Source organism: Microcebus murinus, chromosome 26 (genome assembly GCF_040939455.1).
Source record: "Microcebus murinus isolate Inina chromosome 26, M.murinus_Inina_mat1.0, whole genome shotgun sequence".
In the NCBI taxonomy this organism is placed as follows: domain Eukaryota; kingdom Metazoa; phylum Chordata; class Mammalia; order Primates; family Cheirogaleidae; genus Microcebus; species Microcebus murinus.
The window spans coordinates 10,100,433-10,118,384 of NC_134129.1; the positions used below are offsets into that span (position 1 = coordinate 10,100,433).

The 17,952-nt window shown below is 35.5% G+C and overlaps 1 protein-coding gene across 15 annotated transcripts in view; it reads right to left on the reverse strand.

The window, feature by feature from the left end:
• Positions 1-17,952, reverse strand: part of ADGRL3 (adhesion G protein-coupled receptor L3) — a 780,724-nt gene that overhangs the window by 131,454 nt on the left and 631,318 nt on the right. For all 15 annotated transcript variants that reach the window (XM_075997934.1, XM_075997936.1, XM_075997926.1 and 12 more), the window contains 4 exons: positions 11,753-11,936; positions 10,385-10,507; positions 5,442-5,650; positions 4,294-4,470 (listed from right to left, as the gene is read on the reverse strand). In XM_075997934.1, the coding sequence (XP_075854049.1) occupies positions 4,294-4,470; positions 5,442-5,650; positions 10,385-10,507; positions 11,753-11,936 (693 nt within the window). The remainder of the gene's footprint in view (positions 1-4,293; positions 4,471-5,441; positions 5,651-10,384; positions 10,508-11,752; positions 11,937-17,952) is intronic.

Sequence of the window (17,952 nt, forward strand, 5' to 3'; positions counted from 1 at the left end):
CTGCTCAAAAATGTTGATAAGAGAATAAAGGAAGTGTTGGATAAACAGCAGAAATTACACAGATGGTAGAAAAGAGCAAACCAGTGCATTGGGGGAGTCCTAGATGGAGACAGATGCATCAGGGTACCATAGTTTGATGACAGTAATGATCAAGATGACTCAGATAACTCTTCTTGTTCTCTTTCCAAACTTCTCAAACAAAATTCTCCAATATAATTATGTTTCCTTTATAAATTTTCCTATACAGTTAGAAGGTGTTGACTGGCAGACAAACATCCACTCCAACTAGCTGCTGTATTTCTCACTATGCATGAATAAAGTAGCGTTCTGTTGTAGAAATTAGTTTAAGATAAGTTAGGTTAGTGTGTTTCTTTTTGGATCTCTAGAGATGATCAGTCTCTTTGCTTTCTGTTTTTTGTTGATCATTAATGTGCCAAAATCATGTTGTGAGATCAAAATGGGATTGACTCTAGCAATCACCAAGAGCTTGTGATACAAGAAATCCAGGACACACATGCTGTGGGATTGACTGCTAAAAGAATATATGGATTGATTTTCATTTATTTTATCTCTGTTGACACACAATAACGGTCACAGTCATGATGCTCATATAATGGACTGGAGAGAGGTTGTTAGGCAATGAACCGAGCATAAAATGATATTTTGTCGTTGCCTCAAATTTGATCCATTTTCCTGACCTTGAGCTCATTACCTAGGCTGAAAAGTAGAATCCCAGAGCAACAACAATACATTTCAGATTTAAATCTATCATTTGTTAGCGTAGCCAGTCGAGGTAAGATGGATCAATTTGTGACGCTCTCACAAAATAGAGTTTGTATTCCTTTGAAGATCAAAATTTTAACTGTGCTGACATAGCTAAGGTGATTTTACTTGTTTCTAACAGGGTGTGAATTTGGTCTCTCCCTGGGATTCCTGCTCCATCTCTCTCTAAAGTTGAGTCAAAGAAAATTTTGGATAACATTATTTGGATCAGTGACATAAGGTAGATAAAAACTTCATCACAGTTCTCACTTTTTAAAAATGTGTTATTCATTATTACTTCCTCTATTTTTACTGACAACAGAGTTACTAATGCATTTGTCAATCTCTATAATCAAGGTAATAAGCCCTTGGGATTTTTATATCCTAAATATATCTCAAATATTAATTATTATATATTAATTAATATAAATCCTCTTCATGTCTACCACAACAGGCTTTGACTAGGCTCTTAATTTCTTTTATCATGGCTTATTGAAATAACTGTCACAGTATATGCAGTCTGATAGTTTTTATATTTATTATCATCCACATAGTATTGGATATAATCTACCCAAAATGCAAAGTAGCTGGTGCCACTATTGTTTAGGGATATAGCCATCATTTCTTGGTTGCCCACAGAATAACAGCAAAGCCTCAGACCACAAGTATATGCTGAAACCCTGGGGAGAGAGCTGTCACCTGGGCCTCATACTTCTGAAGGGGACGGGATAACCCACTTCCTGGGAGCCAGGGGTAAGCTCTCCCCATAATGCCACGTACAGGTGCAGATTCCAAGAATCTAAATTCAGGTTTTGTGTCCTCAGTCATTCTTAAGGTCTACTTTGTTAAGTCGGGATATATTTCATTTTTTGCTGGTTTTATTTATCACTTGTAAATATTCAGACATGTGGGACACGTGTGGGATATTTGGATATTCCACGTGTGGAATGTCCAACACTTCTGGACATGCAAGTGTTAAGCCTTCTGAATTTCCACATCAGCCCTTCATGGCCACAGCTCTACTGAATTCTTCAGCTCATTTCCAATGGCTAATTAGTGTGAAAGTTGATCATACAAATTAGGCTGTTTTTGTCATATCCAACTAAAACAGAGTCAAGAGGCCAGGGGTAAAAAACACTCAGGGCACAAGACATTGCTCCAGGAATGTAACTCTCTGCAAGCCCGGCTGCTGAAACTGCCTGTTGTAACCTGAAACCAGATTTACCTAACAGCTAGGAGACAACCTGCTGCAACTCTAAGACTAGCTATAACTGCTGCTGGTCACTCACCAATCAGAGCTTGCCAGTTGCCCAAAACTTTCTAGTGATAGTGAACTTTCTGGAAAAATGATATGCAACATGTCTCCTTTTTATTAAAACCTCCAGCCTCCTCTTTATTCTTCAGGCATACTGTATATGCCTTGAATTGCAATTCTTGTTTCCCAATAACATGGTGCATTTAGGCATTAGTCACTACATTTTATTTTGACTTCAATACTAGTCATGTTGTACTTACGGTGCAGTAATACTCTAAACGCCATGATATATAATATCCTCATGTTTTTGCTCATGCTGTTTTCTCTGATTGGAATGCTCAACTGCTTCGCTAATTCATTAATCTCTTACTGTACAGCTTGCAAATCATCACCTGTAAAAATGCCTCTTGACTTTTACATATTCAATCTTCCCACAGTATCCTATGCAAACTTCATTCTTATTACCACCTTATTATACTACATAGCTATTTGCGTAAAAAATCTAAAAAATATATAAACTTTTTAAAGGCAGTGTTCAAATCCTATTATTTATATTACTAACACTTACATATGTGCTGAACTGAACAGCATGGGTAAAAATACATGTTATTTCAAATTTCATTGTACCAATAAAGACAATTTCCTTGAAAATACTATTTACCAATTACTAAAGTTGAAAGCTAAGCAATATTACTTAAATAGTAAAAAGCTTTTGTTAATTGTATGAAAGAATGCTCAATCTTTGGCAAAGCCATTCCTGGTTTTTAAGCATTCATTTTCTTTCCACAATGTAATATATACCAAATAATTATGACAGAGGTATTACAATGTAAAGTGCTATGAAAACTAAATTTTGCATAAAATTTTTGCATAAAATGTTGAAGCTACAAGTGCTTTACTGTATCAAAGTAAAATACCAATGATAGTTCCAAAGACACATAATTTTATATAAATTATACAAGATCAATAATCTTAAAATAATCTTAAATATGTAAATTAAATTGTGTTAAATTTATAATATTTGAAGAAAATTGAGAGAAGCTATATTTTCAAATTTTAAATGTAATTATCCATTTGGTTTATGATTTTTATAATATCTGTAATACTTTATAATATTTAGTTTAGGATTTTATAATATTTATAACATATATTATAAATCATACTATAAAATATTGTTATTTATATTTAATATTTTATAAGATTTAGAAAAACTGTATTCTTTTCATTCAACATCTTATTTGAAACTTTAGAAAACAGCCCATTTTTAATGCCATATAATTTATATAATCTAGCTTTCCTCCAGCTATCACTATTGGTTGAACCCAATCAGTGAATCTGAGTCAGCACTAGTTCTTGACCAGCTACAATAAGGGAGCCAAGATATCAGCATCCTCAGTCATCCCTGGCCATTAAGTATCTTGCTTGGAATAAATACCAAAGTTTTAACACTATGCATTTCCTTAAACTGAGGATCTCAGCATCAGTCTTACTTATACCTGATGCACTGACCTACTTAGTGTTTTTGTCCGAGTTTCCTGGCTTACAATTCCTAGATTCTGATAGTACTGCATTTCTAGCCTTCACCATTCTTCTGCCTGAGTTGATATCCTAAAACCCTCTCAGCCTTATCTTCTCTTGCAAATCCCTATTCTCCACCTCTCATACATAGGAAAACCAGTTGCACTGAGAAGCAATTGATGCAACCACATGTCTGACTTTGGAAACTACCTATCACCAGGACTTTTCCCTAAGAATGGTGTCTCATTGAATGGGCAGACTGATTCCAACACGTTGAAGTTTGCCAAACCCTCTGCATTATCACGCTCTGTGTATTGTACGCTTAAGGGTTGCTTTCTCGGAGTCAGTTTGACAGTATTTAACCTCATGCATAGTTTTTCAGTCTTCAATCTCCCCAATCTCAGCTTTCTAACCAAACCCCACTGGTCTTTGGTTCTGGGGTCCTATCTTACCTTGTTTATGTGATTATGGTCCAACATTTATTCATACAAAATAAAAGAAGGGAGACTAGGGGGAGTTTAGTAAGCAAATTTCAATTTTATGAACTATATGGATAATAGGGAAAGAAAAAATGAATTCTTTGAACAATCTGGCAAGATATGGCTTGAATGCCAGACAGTAACTAGATAGAATGACCATGAAAGTAGAAAAACACTGAAGTATGATTGGCCCATAGTCACACTATTATAATTAGGATTATTGATAGTTAGCAAACTGATTGCATGCTAAAGCATCTTATTTTATGGTATATATCTTACCTTAACTTCCACATGTGCCATCAGCACTGCAAAATTTGTTAGATGGTTACAAGAGCATGTAGTATGTGTCTTGTTTGTTGTCAGGAGCCGACAGCCCTGTGTTGACCAGTAGCCTGTCATTGTACGCTTGGAATAGCTCCAAAATGAACAGTTAGGGTTGAAATTTTCCTCTGACTGCTACAGGGGGAAAAAAAATCAATAAAGCCAATAACTACCTTTTGATTGTGTAAATTAGGTAGGCATTTTCTTTACATCCAACACAACCTCATACTCTGTTCCAATTTTGGGGGAGATGTCTACCAGTGTTTTTATATTAAGTCAGTTTAATCAATTCTAACCAAAATATATGTTGTTGTTCGTTCCATCTGATTAGAGGTGGATTCACTGTTTTTTAAATTATTAACATTAAAGAAATAGTGGTATCGATATTTCAGAATCATGTCAATTACTTTACATTGCTAAGTAAAGAAGTCAATTGCTCTAAAAAATTAAATTCTGAAATGAGGTCTTTAGAAATCTTTGTTGAATTTATTATACAACTGTAATTTTTGTATGTACACAAAAATATAACTTCACATAGGCATAATTGCTTGCAATATCACATATGAAACCATGCCCAGTTCCATTTAAGGTATCAATGTCCTTTTTTAAAAAAATAAGTTTTATTGTGTCCATTTAAGATACATAACATGATATTATAGAATACATATAGATAATCAAAAGCTTACTATAGTGAAGAAAATTAGCATATTCATTATTTCACAGTTATCCTTTTTTTGTTTTTGTTTTTGTGGCAAGAACAGCCAAAATGTACTCATTTGGCATGAATCCTATTTATAGTATAATTTTATTACATATAGTCATACTGTACTTTATAGACTTGTGCTAACTCTTTTTAATTATGAAGAAGCATTTATACATTCATCTATGAATGTTTTTACCATAAGTGCTTATTAGTAGACATACAAGATTTATTCTCTTCTTCCAAATGTCACTTCAAAAAAAAATCACCACTACATTTTATAGAAAATGAATCATTATGTTAAATAATAGAAAAATATTAAAAGAAAATATACTTAATATTCATGTTATAAGGAATATTTATATATGTAATATGAACAACTAAACTTAATATGCCATTGTCTTACCTTGATATGTTTAATAGTAAACACCACAGGATCAGCCAAATACACCTTATTACTGAACTCCTTATTTATTGCTGCTGTAATCACGGGGGAATTGACAATAACAGAATGATTTGTGGACATAGCTTCTGTTCCCAACTTCATACTGGCATTCTCCGTGGACAGATAAGGACCCAAATTGTTATACAAGACAAAGGCCACTCTGATTTCTCCTAAAAGAAAAGCAAACAGGAATTACAAACTGACAAAATCTCTGATTAGTTTGCACATTCTACTTAAATTAGTTGTTAGATGGTAAACAAACCTGTATAATATGTATTCATGCAAAAAATCAAGCGTTCATTTCAACCAAAGTGCCAAGTCATTCACAAGGAGACGAAAGTGAAATTGTGCTGAAACAACTACCTATCAGTATTTTAAAAAATTGAACATCAACCTCTATCTCACTATATACTCAAAACTGAATTCAAGATAGATCGTACAGCTAAACATAAAAACCAGAACCATAAAGCTTCTAGAAAAAAATGTAGGGTAATATTTTTGAACTTTGAGGGAGATAAAGGTGCTTTGGATAGGGCCCCAAAACCATTAGCTACAAAATAATCAACCGAACTTTATCAAACTTAAAAATTTGTCTCTATCAAAATACATCATTAAGAAAACAAATAAGCAAACTACAGACTGGAAATATAAATATAGAATTCATGAATATGTACTGTATTTCTGCTACTCAACAATAAAATAACCTTAAAGTGACAGAAGACATAAACACACACTTTAGAAAAAAAGATAAATAAAAGGCCAATAAACACATGAAAAATGATCTGCATCATTAGTAATTACAGAAATGAAAATTAACACTACATCGAGATACCATTTAATATTCACTAGTATCTCTGGAAATGAAAAGAACTGGAACTCCTGTACACTGCTGGTGGGAGTGTAAAATAGTTCAACCCTTCCTAGATAAGTGAAAACACACCTCCACAAGGAAAAAAAAAAACTTGTATAACAATGTTTATACCATCTTTGTTCATACGAACCCCAAACTGGAAACAACTCAATTATTATTTATAGGAGAACAAATAAATTATGCCATATTAATGCCCCAGAATATAGTATGCATCAATAAAGAAAACACTATTGACAGATGGAATATCATGACTGAATCTCAAATATATTTGCTGAGTTAAAGGATCCAGGGGTGGGGAACCTGCAGCCTTAGAGCAAAACATGGCCTTCTAGGTCCTTAAGTGCGGCCTTTTGACTGAATTCAAATTTTGCAGAACAAATCATTGTAACAAAAGGGGTGCAGCAGAGAAAGAGGAAGCTTTTCTTGCCTCCTTTGGTGCTTAAAAAAGAAGAATCTTGAAATCAGAAGGCTGCAGGTTCTCAGTATCATACTGTATGATTCCAGTTATGTGAAGTCTAAGAACAGGCAAATTTGTCTACAGAAATAGTAATGAGAAGAAAATTTCATTAGGTCAGGAGAAGGAGTGAAAGCAAAGGGTGGTAAAAGATACCAGGAAATATTTTGGGTAACAGACAAAATGTATTTTCTTATTTTATATGATTACAGAGATACGTACCACTGTCAAATACTGCAAGTTAAATGCTGAAAGTGTGTATATTTTAGTGTATGTAAATTATATCTCAACTGCATTAACAAACAAACAAACAATAAAAACAAGGATTCAAACTCTTCACTTGTCTTGAAACTCCATTATCATGTTCTTTAAAGGTCACTGTCTGACAGTGACCTATCTTAGAATATTAGAGTCTAGTGGAGAAAGAGAAAACTAAGAGTCAAGTGAGAAGACAAAAATTTTAATATGTTTTTTCTGAGAAGGGGGTGCTGTCCAACTATTGCAGCAAGTGTTAACAGCCAGTGTGTACAGCACTTCGCCAGGGAAAGAACCAAGCGACACACGAAGAGTAGAACAGTCTTTATTCTTCCAGCAGGCTCAGCTGACTTTTGAATTCTGACCCCCCTTCCTTGTCCTCCTTCTGTTTTTATATCCTTGATAGGACTCAAAAAGCGTCCAATCAGCAACAAGCTTTAACACCCAATCAGCAATAGGCTTTAACACCCAATCAGCAACAAGCTTTAACATCCAATCAGCAATAAGCTTTAAAATCCAATCAGCAACAAGCTTTAACATCCAATCAAGATCACACAGCCAGCTCAGCTGGAGAAAGGGAGCAGGCAGTCAAGCACCCAGCACCTCCAGGGACAGCGGGCTTCCGCATGGAGGCCTGGCCCCAGCAGTGCACACCTGCCACGGATTCCAGCCAGCCTCCTGCAGCCATGGCCCAGGGGATGCAGAGCTGCAGCGTCCTGGAGCCTGACGGTTTTGCCCTGTCACAACACCTAAATTGTGTTCCCATGTTTGGGAAATTCCTACTCTTGGGGATTTATAGACACAAAGTAGACATATATTTGCTCTCTGAGCTTGCCTTGCAAAGAGGATTTTTCTGGGCACCTCTACTAGATACAGACAGTCGCATGCAGTAGGCTCAGACTTCAGATGAGGAACTCGTGACACACAGAAGCAGGAGGTGGCATAGCGACAGCAGCAGCAGCAGTGCAGTTACTGCATCCAGAGATCACGTGTAATAGCGGTGACATAGCATAGCAATGAATCTGTGCTATGGTACAGGCTGCTGTCAGCCTCCTTGCTCTGGCATACTTTTGGGGTCTGAGTATCCAGCCTTCTCAGTCATTCTATGAGATATCCATTAGCCTTTCAGTAATCCAGCAAAGAGATTATGAAGAGAGCTACATAAAAGGAAGATGGCATTCTTATCTAATCTGAAAGTATTACCATCGTACTGAGCAAATCAGAACAATTCACTAACTACTTCTTATCTGTTATAACATATAATTTAAATTTTTATTCTTTCCCTTTATATTTAGTATAAAAATGCTCAGTTTGGGAAGGTTAAACTTAAGAATATCTATACATTTTTCTTGTTGATATTAACAACTTTTAATTGGCTTATAATTGGTTGATAATTCATATTAATTTCCACATATAGGATCGTGTCATGTTGCCATTCCATCTTGTTTTAACAGTGCACTTACTCACTGGTAACTGTTTCAAATTCTCCACTCTAAAATTAATGCTTAAACTTAAAAAAAAAAAAAAAAACAACTATACATTAATTAAGCAATAAAATAAATGAACATACAATTTCACAAGACTAATATAAACATATTTCAATCTTCATTAATTTTGTTGTTTAGTGAGTGTGTGGATGTACCAGGTACCATTTAAAGTACTGGGGTTACATCAGTAAACAAGTTTAGACAAGGTCCCTGCTCTCACAAAGCTTACTGCCTAGAGCAGGGGTCCTCACACTTTTTAAACAGGGGGGCCAGTTCACTGTCCCTAAGACCATTGGAGAGTGTGCACTGTCGGCCCAGGAGGAGTCGGCTGCTAAGCAGGGCAAGCAGCAGCGGCAAAACACCCAGCAGGCCAGATAAATGTCCTAGGTGGGCAGCATGTGGCCCGGGGGTCATAGTTTGAGGACGCCTGGCCTAGAGGGAGAGTTGGACAGTAACAAGTAGATGAAAAGTAATATGCTTTCTTATAATAGTAAGTACATTAATGCTACGAAGAAGCATTGACATAAACAAGGCTAATGGGCAAAGAATGATTGGGCTATAAGAGTCTACATTAGAGGAGATGGGGAAAGCTCTCCCTATAGAGGTAGATATATTCTAAGAAGTGAATGATGAAGAGGCTGCCATGCAAAGAAATCTAAAAGTTGCATTCCAAGAAGAAAGAAAAGAAAATGCAAAAAAAAAAAAAAAATTTGGTAAAGTAACACACTTGGTGTATTCAAAGAACAGAATCAAGCCTAGTCTGTCTGGATCACAGATAATATGTTAAAGACAGCTAGTTAAGTCATGTGATTTCATTCTAAGTGTTACTGGAGGTCAACTGGTCAGATTTATGTTTCAGGAAGAACCTTGAGACAACAAGTTATACTGTTGAGGGACAAGAGTGGAAGCAGGGAAACCAGTTAGGAAGCTAAGAATCTGATTTTGCTCTGTTGAATCTTACTGATGCCTCAAAAATTCCTTTACTCAAGTGAGCAACATAATAATAATTCTTAAGTTCGTTCTTACAAGATTTCTAACATTTATGAAGCATCATATTCTGATGACAACATATAGAATTTGTTTTTCTTGCTATTATTTAAAGGAATCTTTTTTTCAGAACTGTTCATCCTGAAATATGAAACATCAGCTTTGAGTTGCTTACTACAACCTGAGGTGATCTTCCTAATCTCCTAACTGGTTAAAAGATCTCAGTTCCTTGGCAAAAAGTATGGTTTTGAAATTTTAATATTACTGAATCTTGAGACTTACTTTCTCTAGGGAGATTATTTATTTATTGCATTTTAATTATTTTCAGTGTATTGAATCTAGTACTAAGTTAAGCTGACTTATATTTACCAGTTCCATTCCCCAAAAGCATCACCTTCCACTTAAATTTATATATGCTTTGCAAAGAGAAAGCACAGAAACACTCTAAGAAGTTTAATAAAAAAATGTAATTTTACAATTACAAGTAAAATTTCTATTAAAAAATTTATAAGTGAAATCTGCAAACTCAGTGAGAGTCACTCCTTTTGAGGAAAAAGGGTCCAAACATCTGGATTTGGGTGTTTGTAATTTCCCTCATATTCAAGTTTCTGATGGCTGAAAAGTAAGGGAATAATTTCCAAACCTGATAGAGAATTTTATAGAACAGGTAACATTGTAATACCTACCTTGTAGTAGATAAGAAAGAGGAGGAAGAGGAGGAGAAAGAAAATGGTGTAGTGAGAGGAGGAGAGAAAGAGCTCTTAGACAATGGATCTAAAATCCAAGCCAAGAAGCAACAAACTGATGAAGGTTCAATTCCATCAAGGTTGAAAAAGAAACTCTAACCTACCATTTCGGCCATTTTGCTTTAAAGTATTTGCAGAAAGCTGGATAGTGCTTCCATGGCCCATGTTTTCTGGAAATTTTAGGTCTTCTAAGTTTCCTTCTGTGCTCAGCCTTGCAACTTCCAATTCTGTTAACAGCAAAGAGATATTAGCGCTCACTGAGAAACATGCCAAGGCTACAATCAAGAAGTATTTCTAAAATCAAAACACTGGAATTCTTGTTTTGTTTGTCACACTTTATAGTAGTGCAATCTTATGAAAGTATATTGTATTTTAATTTTTCCAAAATAATGCAAATCAAAGCTATTAGAATCATGTAAATAATACAACTGTATCAGTAATAAAGCCTACAATTTGGCCGGGCGCTGTGGCTCACGCCTGTAATCCTAGCTCTTGGGAGGCCGAGGCGGGCGGATTGCTCAAGGTCAGGAGTTCGAAACCAGCCTGAGCAAGAGCGAGACCCCGTCTCTACTATAAACAGAAAGAAATTAATTGGCCAACTGATATATATAAAAAAAAAAAAAAATTAGCCGGGCATAGTGGCGCATGCCTGTAGTCCCAGCTACTCGGGAGGCTGAGGCAGAAGGATCGCTCGAGCCCAGGAGTTTGAGGTTGCTGTGAGCTAGGCTGACGCCACGGCACTCACTCTAGCCTGGACAACAAAGTGAGACTCTGTCTCAAAAAATAAAAATAAAAAAAAAATAAAGCCTACAATTTAAAATTCAAGCACAAATCCTTATACACAGTCATTGTCCTTAATTTTCAAAATACAATCTTGATTTTATGAATTAAGTAAAAATTATTTTATAATCTAGAGCTGTACTATCATATAAATATTGATCTAGCTTTAAATCTAATAAATTTGAGATAGCTTTATCAAATCTTCTGAAATGAAACTGTCAACTATATCCTAACCCACAATAAAAACAGATTTATACTCCTTATGAACCAAATAACACAATTATCAAATATTGTTTTATCTTCACTCAAATGACTTACTCTTTACAGTATGTAATTCAAAAATACTATTATAACTAAAATAATCCATAAGCCCTGTTTTAGGAGGATACAATTTTAAATACTATAATATGTACAGAGATACATACATTCCAAAAAAATAAATGGACCTCACTATAAGTGATCTCAGGCTAATATATGCAATATTGGAATTTCCCAAGGAAGATATAACATACATGATTTTAAACCCACATAAGGCAATGACAGGTAATACTCTCCTTATTTTAGAAAAAGGACAACTTATCTTCATTGAAATAAAGCATAATTCATATCTGGGACAGCAGAAATCCTTTTCTCTTTTCCCTCTTCTGTTATGCAAGGGTCTCTGGACCTTCTGCACAACAAAAGCCACTTACTAATATTGTCTGTGTTCTCCCTGACAATGTCAGTCTTCAAAAGGTTGTCAGCCAGCACAAAAGCACTTTCCTCCACAGTATCAAGCAACATGGTGGCTGCACGTAGTTGATCACTTGTAGTCAGGTCTCTCCACGCATTCAGAGCTTGCGGCTGGAGGAGGTTGTTAACCGTCTCAACCATCGCCTGCAAGAGGATGAAAAGAATGACAGAGGTCTCCAGTGAACCCACAGAGCTGTCAGAAAGCCAGGTGTACATGCTGCCCAGCAAGCAAGGATCAGCGGTGTGCATGAGTTCAGTATTGTCCCAGCCTCCCCTGTGACATGCTGCAGCAGAAGCATTCATTATTTCGTTCTGTAAAACCCTAGCTGAGATTTTGCAAGGCAAGAGGAAAACCTGTTCTTGCTTTGAAGGACAACAAATAGAGCCATGCTTGCTTCTCAGAGTCAATAGCACAGGCTGCCATAAGACTATGATCACATAATTAAATTATTTGGCTACAAAACTGTTGGGAAGTAATTTAAACCAACAGTCCAACAGTTTTACCACATCACCCAGAGAAAATGATTTTTTTTTCTATACATCACCATAAAACTGGATACTGAACACAACAGAGATTAAAAGGATGACTATACACAGTAGAATCCAAGCATTTGTTGCCTAGTCATTGAGGACTCACTGAGCAAACCAATTTGTTTTTTTAGGTAGATAGTAAAATGTCAGACTGGGGAAAATATCAAAGTAAACATACTCCCATATGAAGAGAAAATTTCTTTATGCTGTTTACCATTAGGGAGGGGAATAAACATTTGGACCTTACCACCTATGGCTCTCAGGGGTTTCATCTTTTAAAAAGAAATCAGCAGTAGGTACACACACATAGAGACAAAGTATCACAGTTCTCATTGCTTTATGCAAAAGAATATTCTCTGTAGTTACAATTTATATATTTCCTGTGGCTTGCTTAATGCTGTAAGTTACAAAGAAAGAAAAAAAAAACCAGCTCTCTCAATAAGGTCCTGGGTTTCATTCAAACATAGAGAACTGCAAAATAGAAAAATACAATACCTGCCGTTTGAAAGTGATCATCCCTGAACCCATTCATTATGAAAGATGCATCTAATCCAGAAATAAAGTTGAATAAACAACCAACATAGACACAGTTTCTAAGCAGCACATAAGTGTTTTAAAACAGGACCCACATTATTGACACATTGGCAGAGAGGTTGGGAGAGATGGGAAAAATACCCTTTACACTGCAGTGTTTTCTCCTGGCTGGTGTTTTCATAGTAACCAAGTAACAACTGCTAAAAATTCAGCTTCATAATGAAACACCTTGGCTGCCAATTAACACCAGCTTCAAAAACTAATTTGCCTTTTGATAAAAGTTGTTTTTCTTGATATTTTCCCAGCTATCCCAAGTTCTTGCCAAAAATCAACATCACTGTACTTTTAAGTAAAATAATCCTGCTCACAATTTGCTTACTTTGCATCATTTTTAAAAGAAAAACACAAACAAACCAAAAAAAAAAAAAAATCTTTCATGAGTTTAAAGACTGGGCATTTTCACATAGTGTGCTTAGCTCTGTCATTTGTTCTGGGTTTAAAGTATGACTTAGGAGCCAGACAAAAGTGTTTCCGGATCACAACAAAATAATCTGCTTTCCAGGAAATTCTCTATAAGGGTATTGCCAACAGGATATGCCAAAAGAGAGGTGCCAGGGGAACAACAAAAAAAAAAAGGTTTAGATATTTTCTGAAGCCAGAGAACACAGATCTCTTCAGTGCAAAGAAGTATTCTTTTAAGAATTAGATGATTCTCTGAATTCATTAAAAATGCTCTGAAAATCCCACATGCAACAGAAATTATGCATGTTTTTTATGGGACCCTCATTTTAGCTGCTAATAATCTTAATAATTAGTTAATAATCTTACAATAATTAAATCTTATCTCTGGAAAAAACTATTAGGGATAATACAACATTTCTGTTCTGCCCTTCACTGCTTTTATTTTTAATTTAAAAAGTATAAATCTGGCCGGGCGCTGTGGCTCACGCCTGTAATCCTAGCTCTTGGGAGGCCGAGGCGGGCGGATTGCTCAAGGTCAGGAGTTCAAAACCAGCCTGAGCAAGAGCGAGACCCCGTCTCTACTATAAATAGAAAGAAATCAATTGGCCAACTGATATATATATATATAAAAAATTAGCCGGGCATGGTGGCGCATGCCTGTAGTCGCAGCTACTCGGGAGGCTGAGGCAGAAGGATCACTCGAGCCCAGGAGTTTGAGGTTGCTGTGAGCTAGGCTGACGCCACGGCACTCACTCTAGCCTGGACAACAAAGCGAGACTCTGTCTCAAAAAAAAAAAAAAAAAAAAAAAAAGTATAAATTGAAGAAAGGAAAAGAAAAAGAAACAACTATGTCCAACTCCAAGAATGCTCTAAATAAGAACCTGTTCCAAGACTAAAAACATGAAGAAACAGAAAGTCTGAACAGACCTTTAACTAGTATGGAAATTGAGTCAGTAATCAAAAACCTCCCAAGGGTGGGGTGGAAAAAAAGCTCAGGATCAGATTGCTTCACTGGTGAATTCTCCCAAACTATTCTACATTTAAAGATGAATTAACACCAATTCTTCCTAAACTCCTCCAAAAAAACTGAAGAGGAGGGAACACTTCCAGACACATGAGGCCAGCATTACTCTGATACCAAAGCCGGACAAAGATACCACAAGAAATGAAAACTACAGACCATATCCCTGATGAATGTTGATGCAAAAATCCTCAACAAAACACTAGCAAACCAAATTCAGAAGCACATTGAAAGGATAATACACCGTTGACCAAGTAGGGTGTATCTACGGGATGCAAGGATAGTTCAACATATTAAAATTAATTAATGTGATACAGCACATGAACAGAATAAGAATACTGTCGCATGATCATCTTAACAGATGCAGAAAAGGCGTTTGACAAAATTTGGCACCTTTTCATGATTAAAACTCTTTACAAACTTGGAATCGAAGGAAATTTTCTTGACGTTATAAAGGCTATGTATGAAAAGCCCTCAGCTAACATCATTCTCAACAATGAAAACCTGAAAGCTTTTCCTCTAAGATCAAGAACAAAGCAAGGATGCCCAATTTCTCCACTTCTATTCAACATAGTACTTGAAGTGCTAGACAGAGCAATAGGCAAATGATAATAATAAAAGGCATCTAAATTAGAAATGAGGAAGTAAAATTACCCCTATTTGCAAATAGTATGATCCTGTATATAGGAAAACTGAAAGACTCCATTAAAAAAAAATATTCAGGAACCTGTTTACAAAAGACTGCTTTACCTAAAAAACTGTGCCTTTGCACTGATAGCAAATAAATCAAAAGTGCCACTTATTAATATTTATCTAAGTTTTGCAACTGAAAAGGTATAAAGTGCAATATTTTTTCATAATTATAACTTTCAAATACATTTTCAACAATTGTATCCTCCCAAGTAAAACAGAGTCCTTACACATGCTTTCTATTGAAGCCTAAATAATTTCCAAGTTTATTAAATAAAAAAACCACATTTAATATTAATATATGGCTCTAGCCAGGTGTAGTGGCATGGTCCTGTAGTCCCAGCTATTGGGAAGCTGTGATAGGAGGATCACTTGAATCCAGGAGTTCGAGTCCAGCCTGGGCAACATAGTGAGATCCCACCATATGGCCCTAAAACCTGGGATTTGGTGGGTTATGATAGAAATTTAACATTCATCTAGTCTGCTTTAAAAAATACTATTCATGATTGCTTAAGTATAATTGCAAGGCAACGTTAATACAAGGAATGAGAGATAGTATTCTGTAGTGCTAAAATCAGAGTGTGGGATTTAGAATCATATCCACTGAATTTGTACCTGGATTCTACCTCTTATTAGCTATGTGACACTGGTCATATTACTTCTCTGTACTTCACCTGTAAATTGGGTATGATAATATAGGCATCTCATAGGATTGCCTGGCTCATAAGTGCTCAAGAGGCAATCTTACTTTTACTTTCACTTAATATCATAGTCCAGAGTGGGAAGAAGTGAAATCTTCACTTAATAAGCACAAATCATGGGACAATTGCTAAGTTAGCCACATTGAAGTGAGATCCGTAAGTAATAATTCTTTCACAGTGCAACTTCATAATTCGATCACTTACACAACTCCAAAGGCCATATACTTCCTGACACTTTGAGGAATAGGAGAATAAAGGCAACATGTGTATTAAATAGTTCATAATAAATTTTCTAGAGGCTTAAAAATCTAACCCCCTTTCTGCTAGTGAGATAGCACAATCAAGTCCATCTTAGTAGCTTTATAATTATAAACTATTTAAGCTTTCTACAAGTTGCTGACATGTCCCTGTTGGCAGCTAAATGAAGGTCAACTAAGTAGTCACAATTCATTCATGATAAACGATACCTATATTTGTGCCGGGGGCGGCGGCTCAGGCCTGTAATCCCAACACCCTGGGAGGTTGAGGCAGGAGGATCGCTTGAGGTCAGGAGTTCAAGATCAGCCTGTGCAAGAGCGAGACCCTGTCTATACTATAATAGAAAAAATTAGCCCTGCAACTAAGAAGAGAAATAAAAAAATTAGCTCGTTATGGTGGTGAGTGCCTATAGTCCCAGCTACTCAGGAGGCTGAGGCAGGAGGATCACTTGAGCCCAGGAGTTTGAGGTTGCTGTGAGCTAGGCTGACGCCACTGCATTCTAGCCTGGGCAACAAGAGTGAGACTCTGTTGCCAAAAACAAATAAAAAATAAAAAAAAATAATACCTATATTTGGTTTTCCCTATACATTTGTGCATGTTTATATTTTATCCACAAACTAACATCTAGTCACAAAATAACCTTTTTTTCTCAAACTAGTTATTTACATTACTTTTATTAGCTCAATGTAAGACTAATCACAGTTCAATTTGAGGGGATATAGAGGTGGATGTCACCTTTTCATTACATGGTTTACTCACTAAACTCCAAGCAACTTTGGACTATTTCTAAAAATCAAATATAAATTAGAGTCAAAAGCCATTTGTAGTCACACCAGGATCAAGGACATACCATATCTTTCTAGACATCTATTTGAATTACACAACATTACTGGAACACTTATCATTAAATTCACACCTTAAGCAAATCCATTGAACTAGTCGTGTTCATTTGTGTTTTTCCAGAGTTCATTTTGATACATTTGGGGTACTCCTTAACACTTATACAAAGTTAACTTACTTTTATTATTAAATCATTAATGATATACATGATAGGAAAACTGAAAACATTCTCTTTTATTTCTTTAACTATTTTCTATGTCTCCCAAAACAATCTTCTGAAAGAATAAAGTCCTCAGATATCACCATAGTTCGGAAGGAAGGCAGGCTAAATTAGGAATTAAGATGACAGAGTTCAGGAGAAAAACTGGCCCCCAGTTTTTGTGGATAATGCAGACCACTATGAATAACAACAGTACATTTTATAAAATGTTCCCATAATGTTTTAAAGTGTACTGATGCCAATTTTCAGCATAATTCAATGAGATTTCATTAGATATAGAGATAATATGCAAAGAACTAGGGAAAATACCGTTGGATGAATTTAGGAAAGAGAAGGAAAACATGGAATTTGCCTCCAATTTGCCTATGCTCCAAGGCAGAAAGATCACCACAGAATAGATCTAAAAATCCACAGCATATGGGGTAGAAAATAATAGATTCTTAGTGGAGGGATCAAAAAGAGAATAAACTTTGACTCTGAAGAGAATATTTGAAGCTAGAGTACATACTAAGCAAGTTGATAATAAAAAAACAAATTAGCATTAGGCAGCCCAATTGAAAGTTAAGAGCAATTATTTCACCTTAGCAGATAAATTTAAACTAATAAATTCCTGATATCCTTTTGAAAACCGCCTAGTAATATAAATTATATTTTACCCTACACCTCTACATTTTTGTTTTTTGATGTTTTCCTGAATGCAACATGTCTTTATCAGTATATGTCATAATCATTATGCTAAACAATGCTATTTTACTATTACTATATAATATATATAGTTATGTTTAAATAGTTTTCTTCATGTATAAATCTAGGATATGTTGAGGAACAGAAATAAGTTCAGGTTTCCTCTGCTCCTATCTCTTGCTTTCTAACTATATAAACTTTATATATGTGAAAATATTA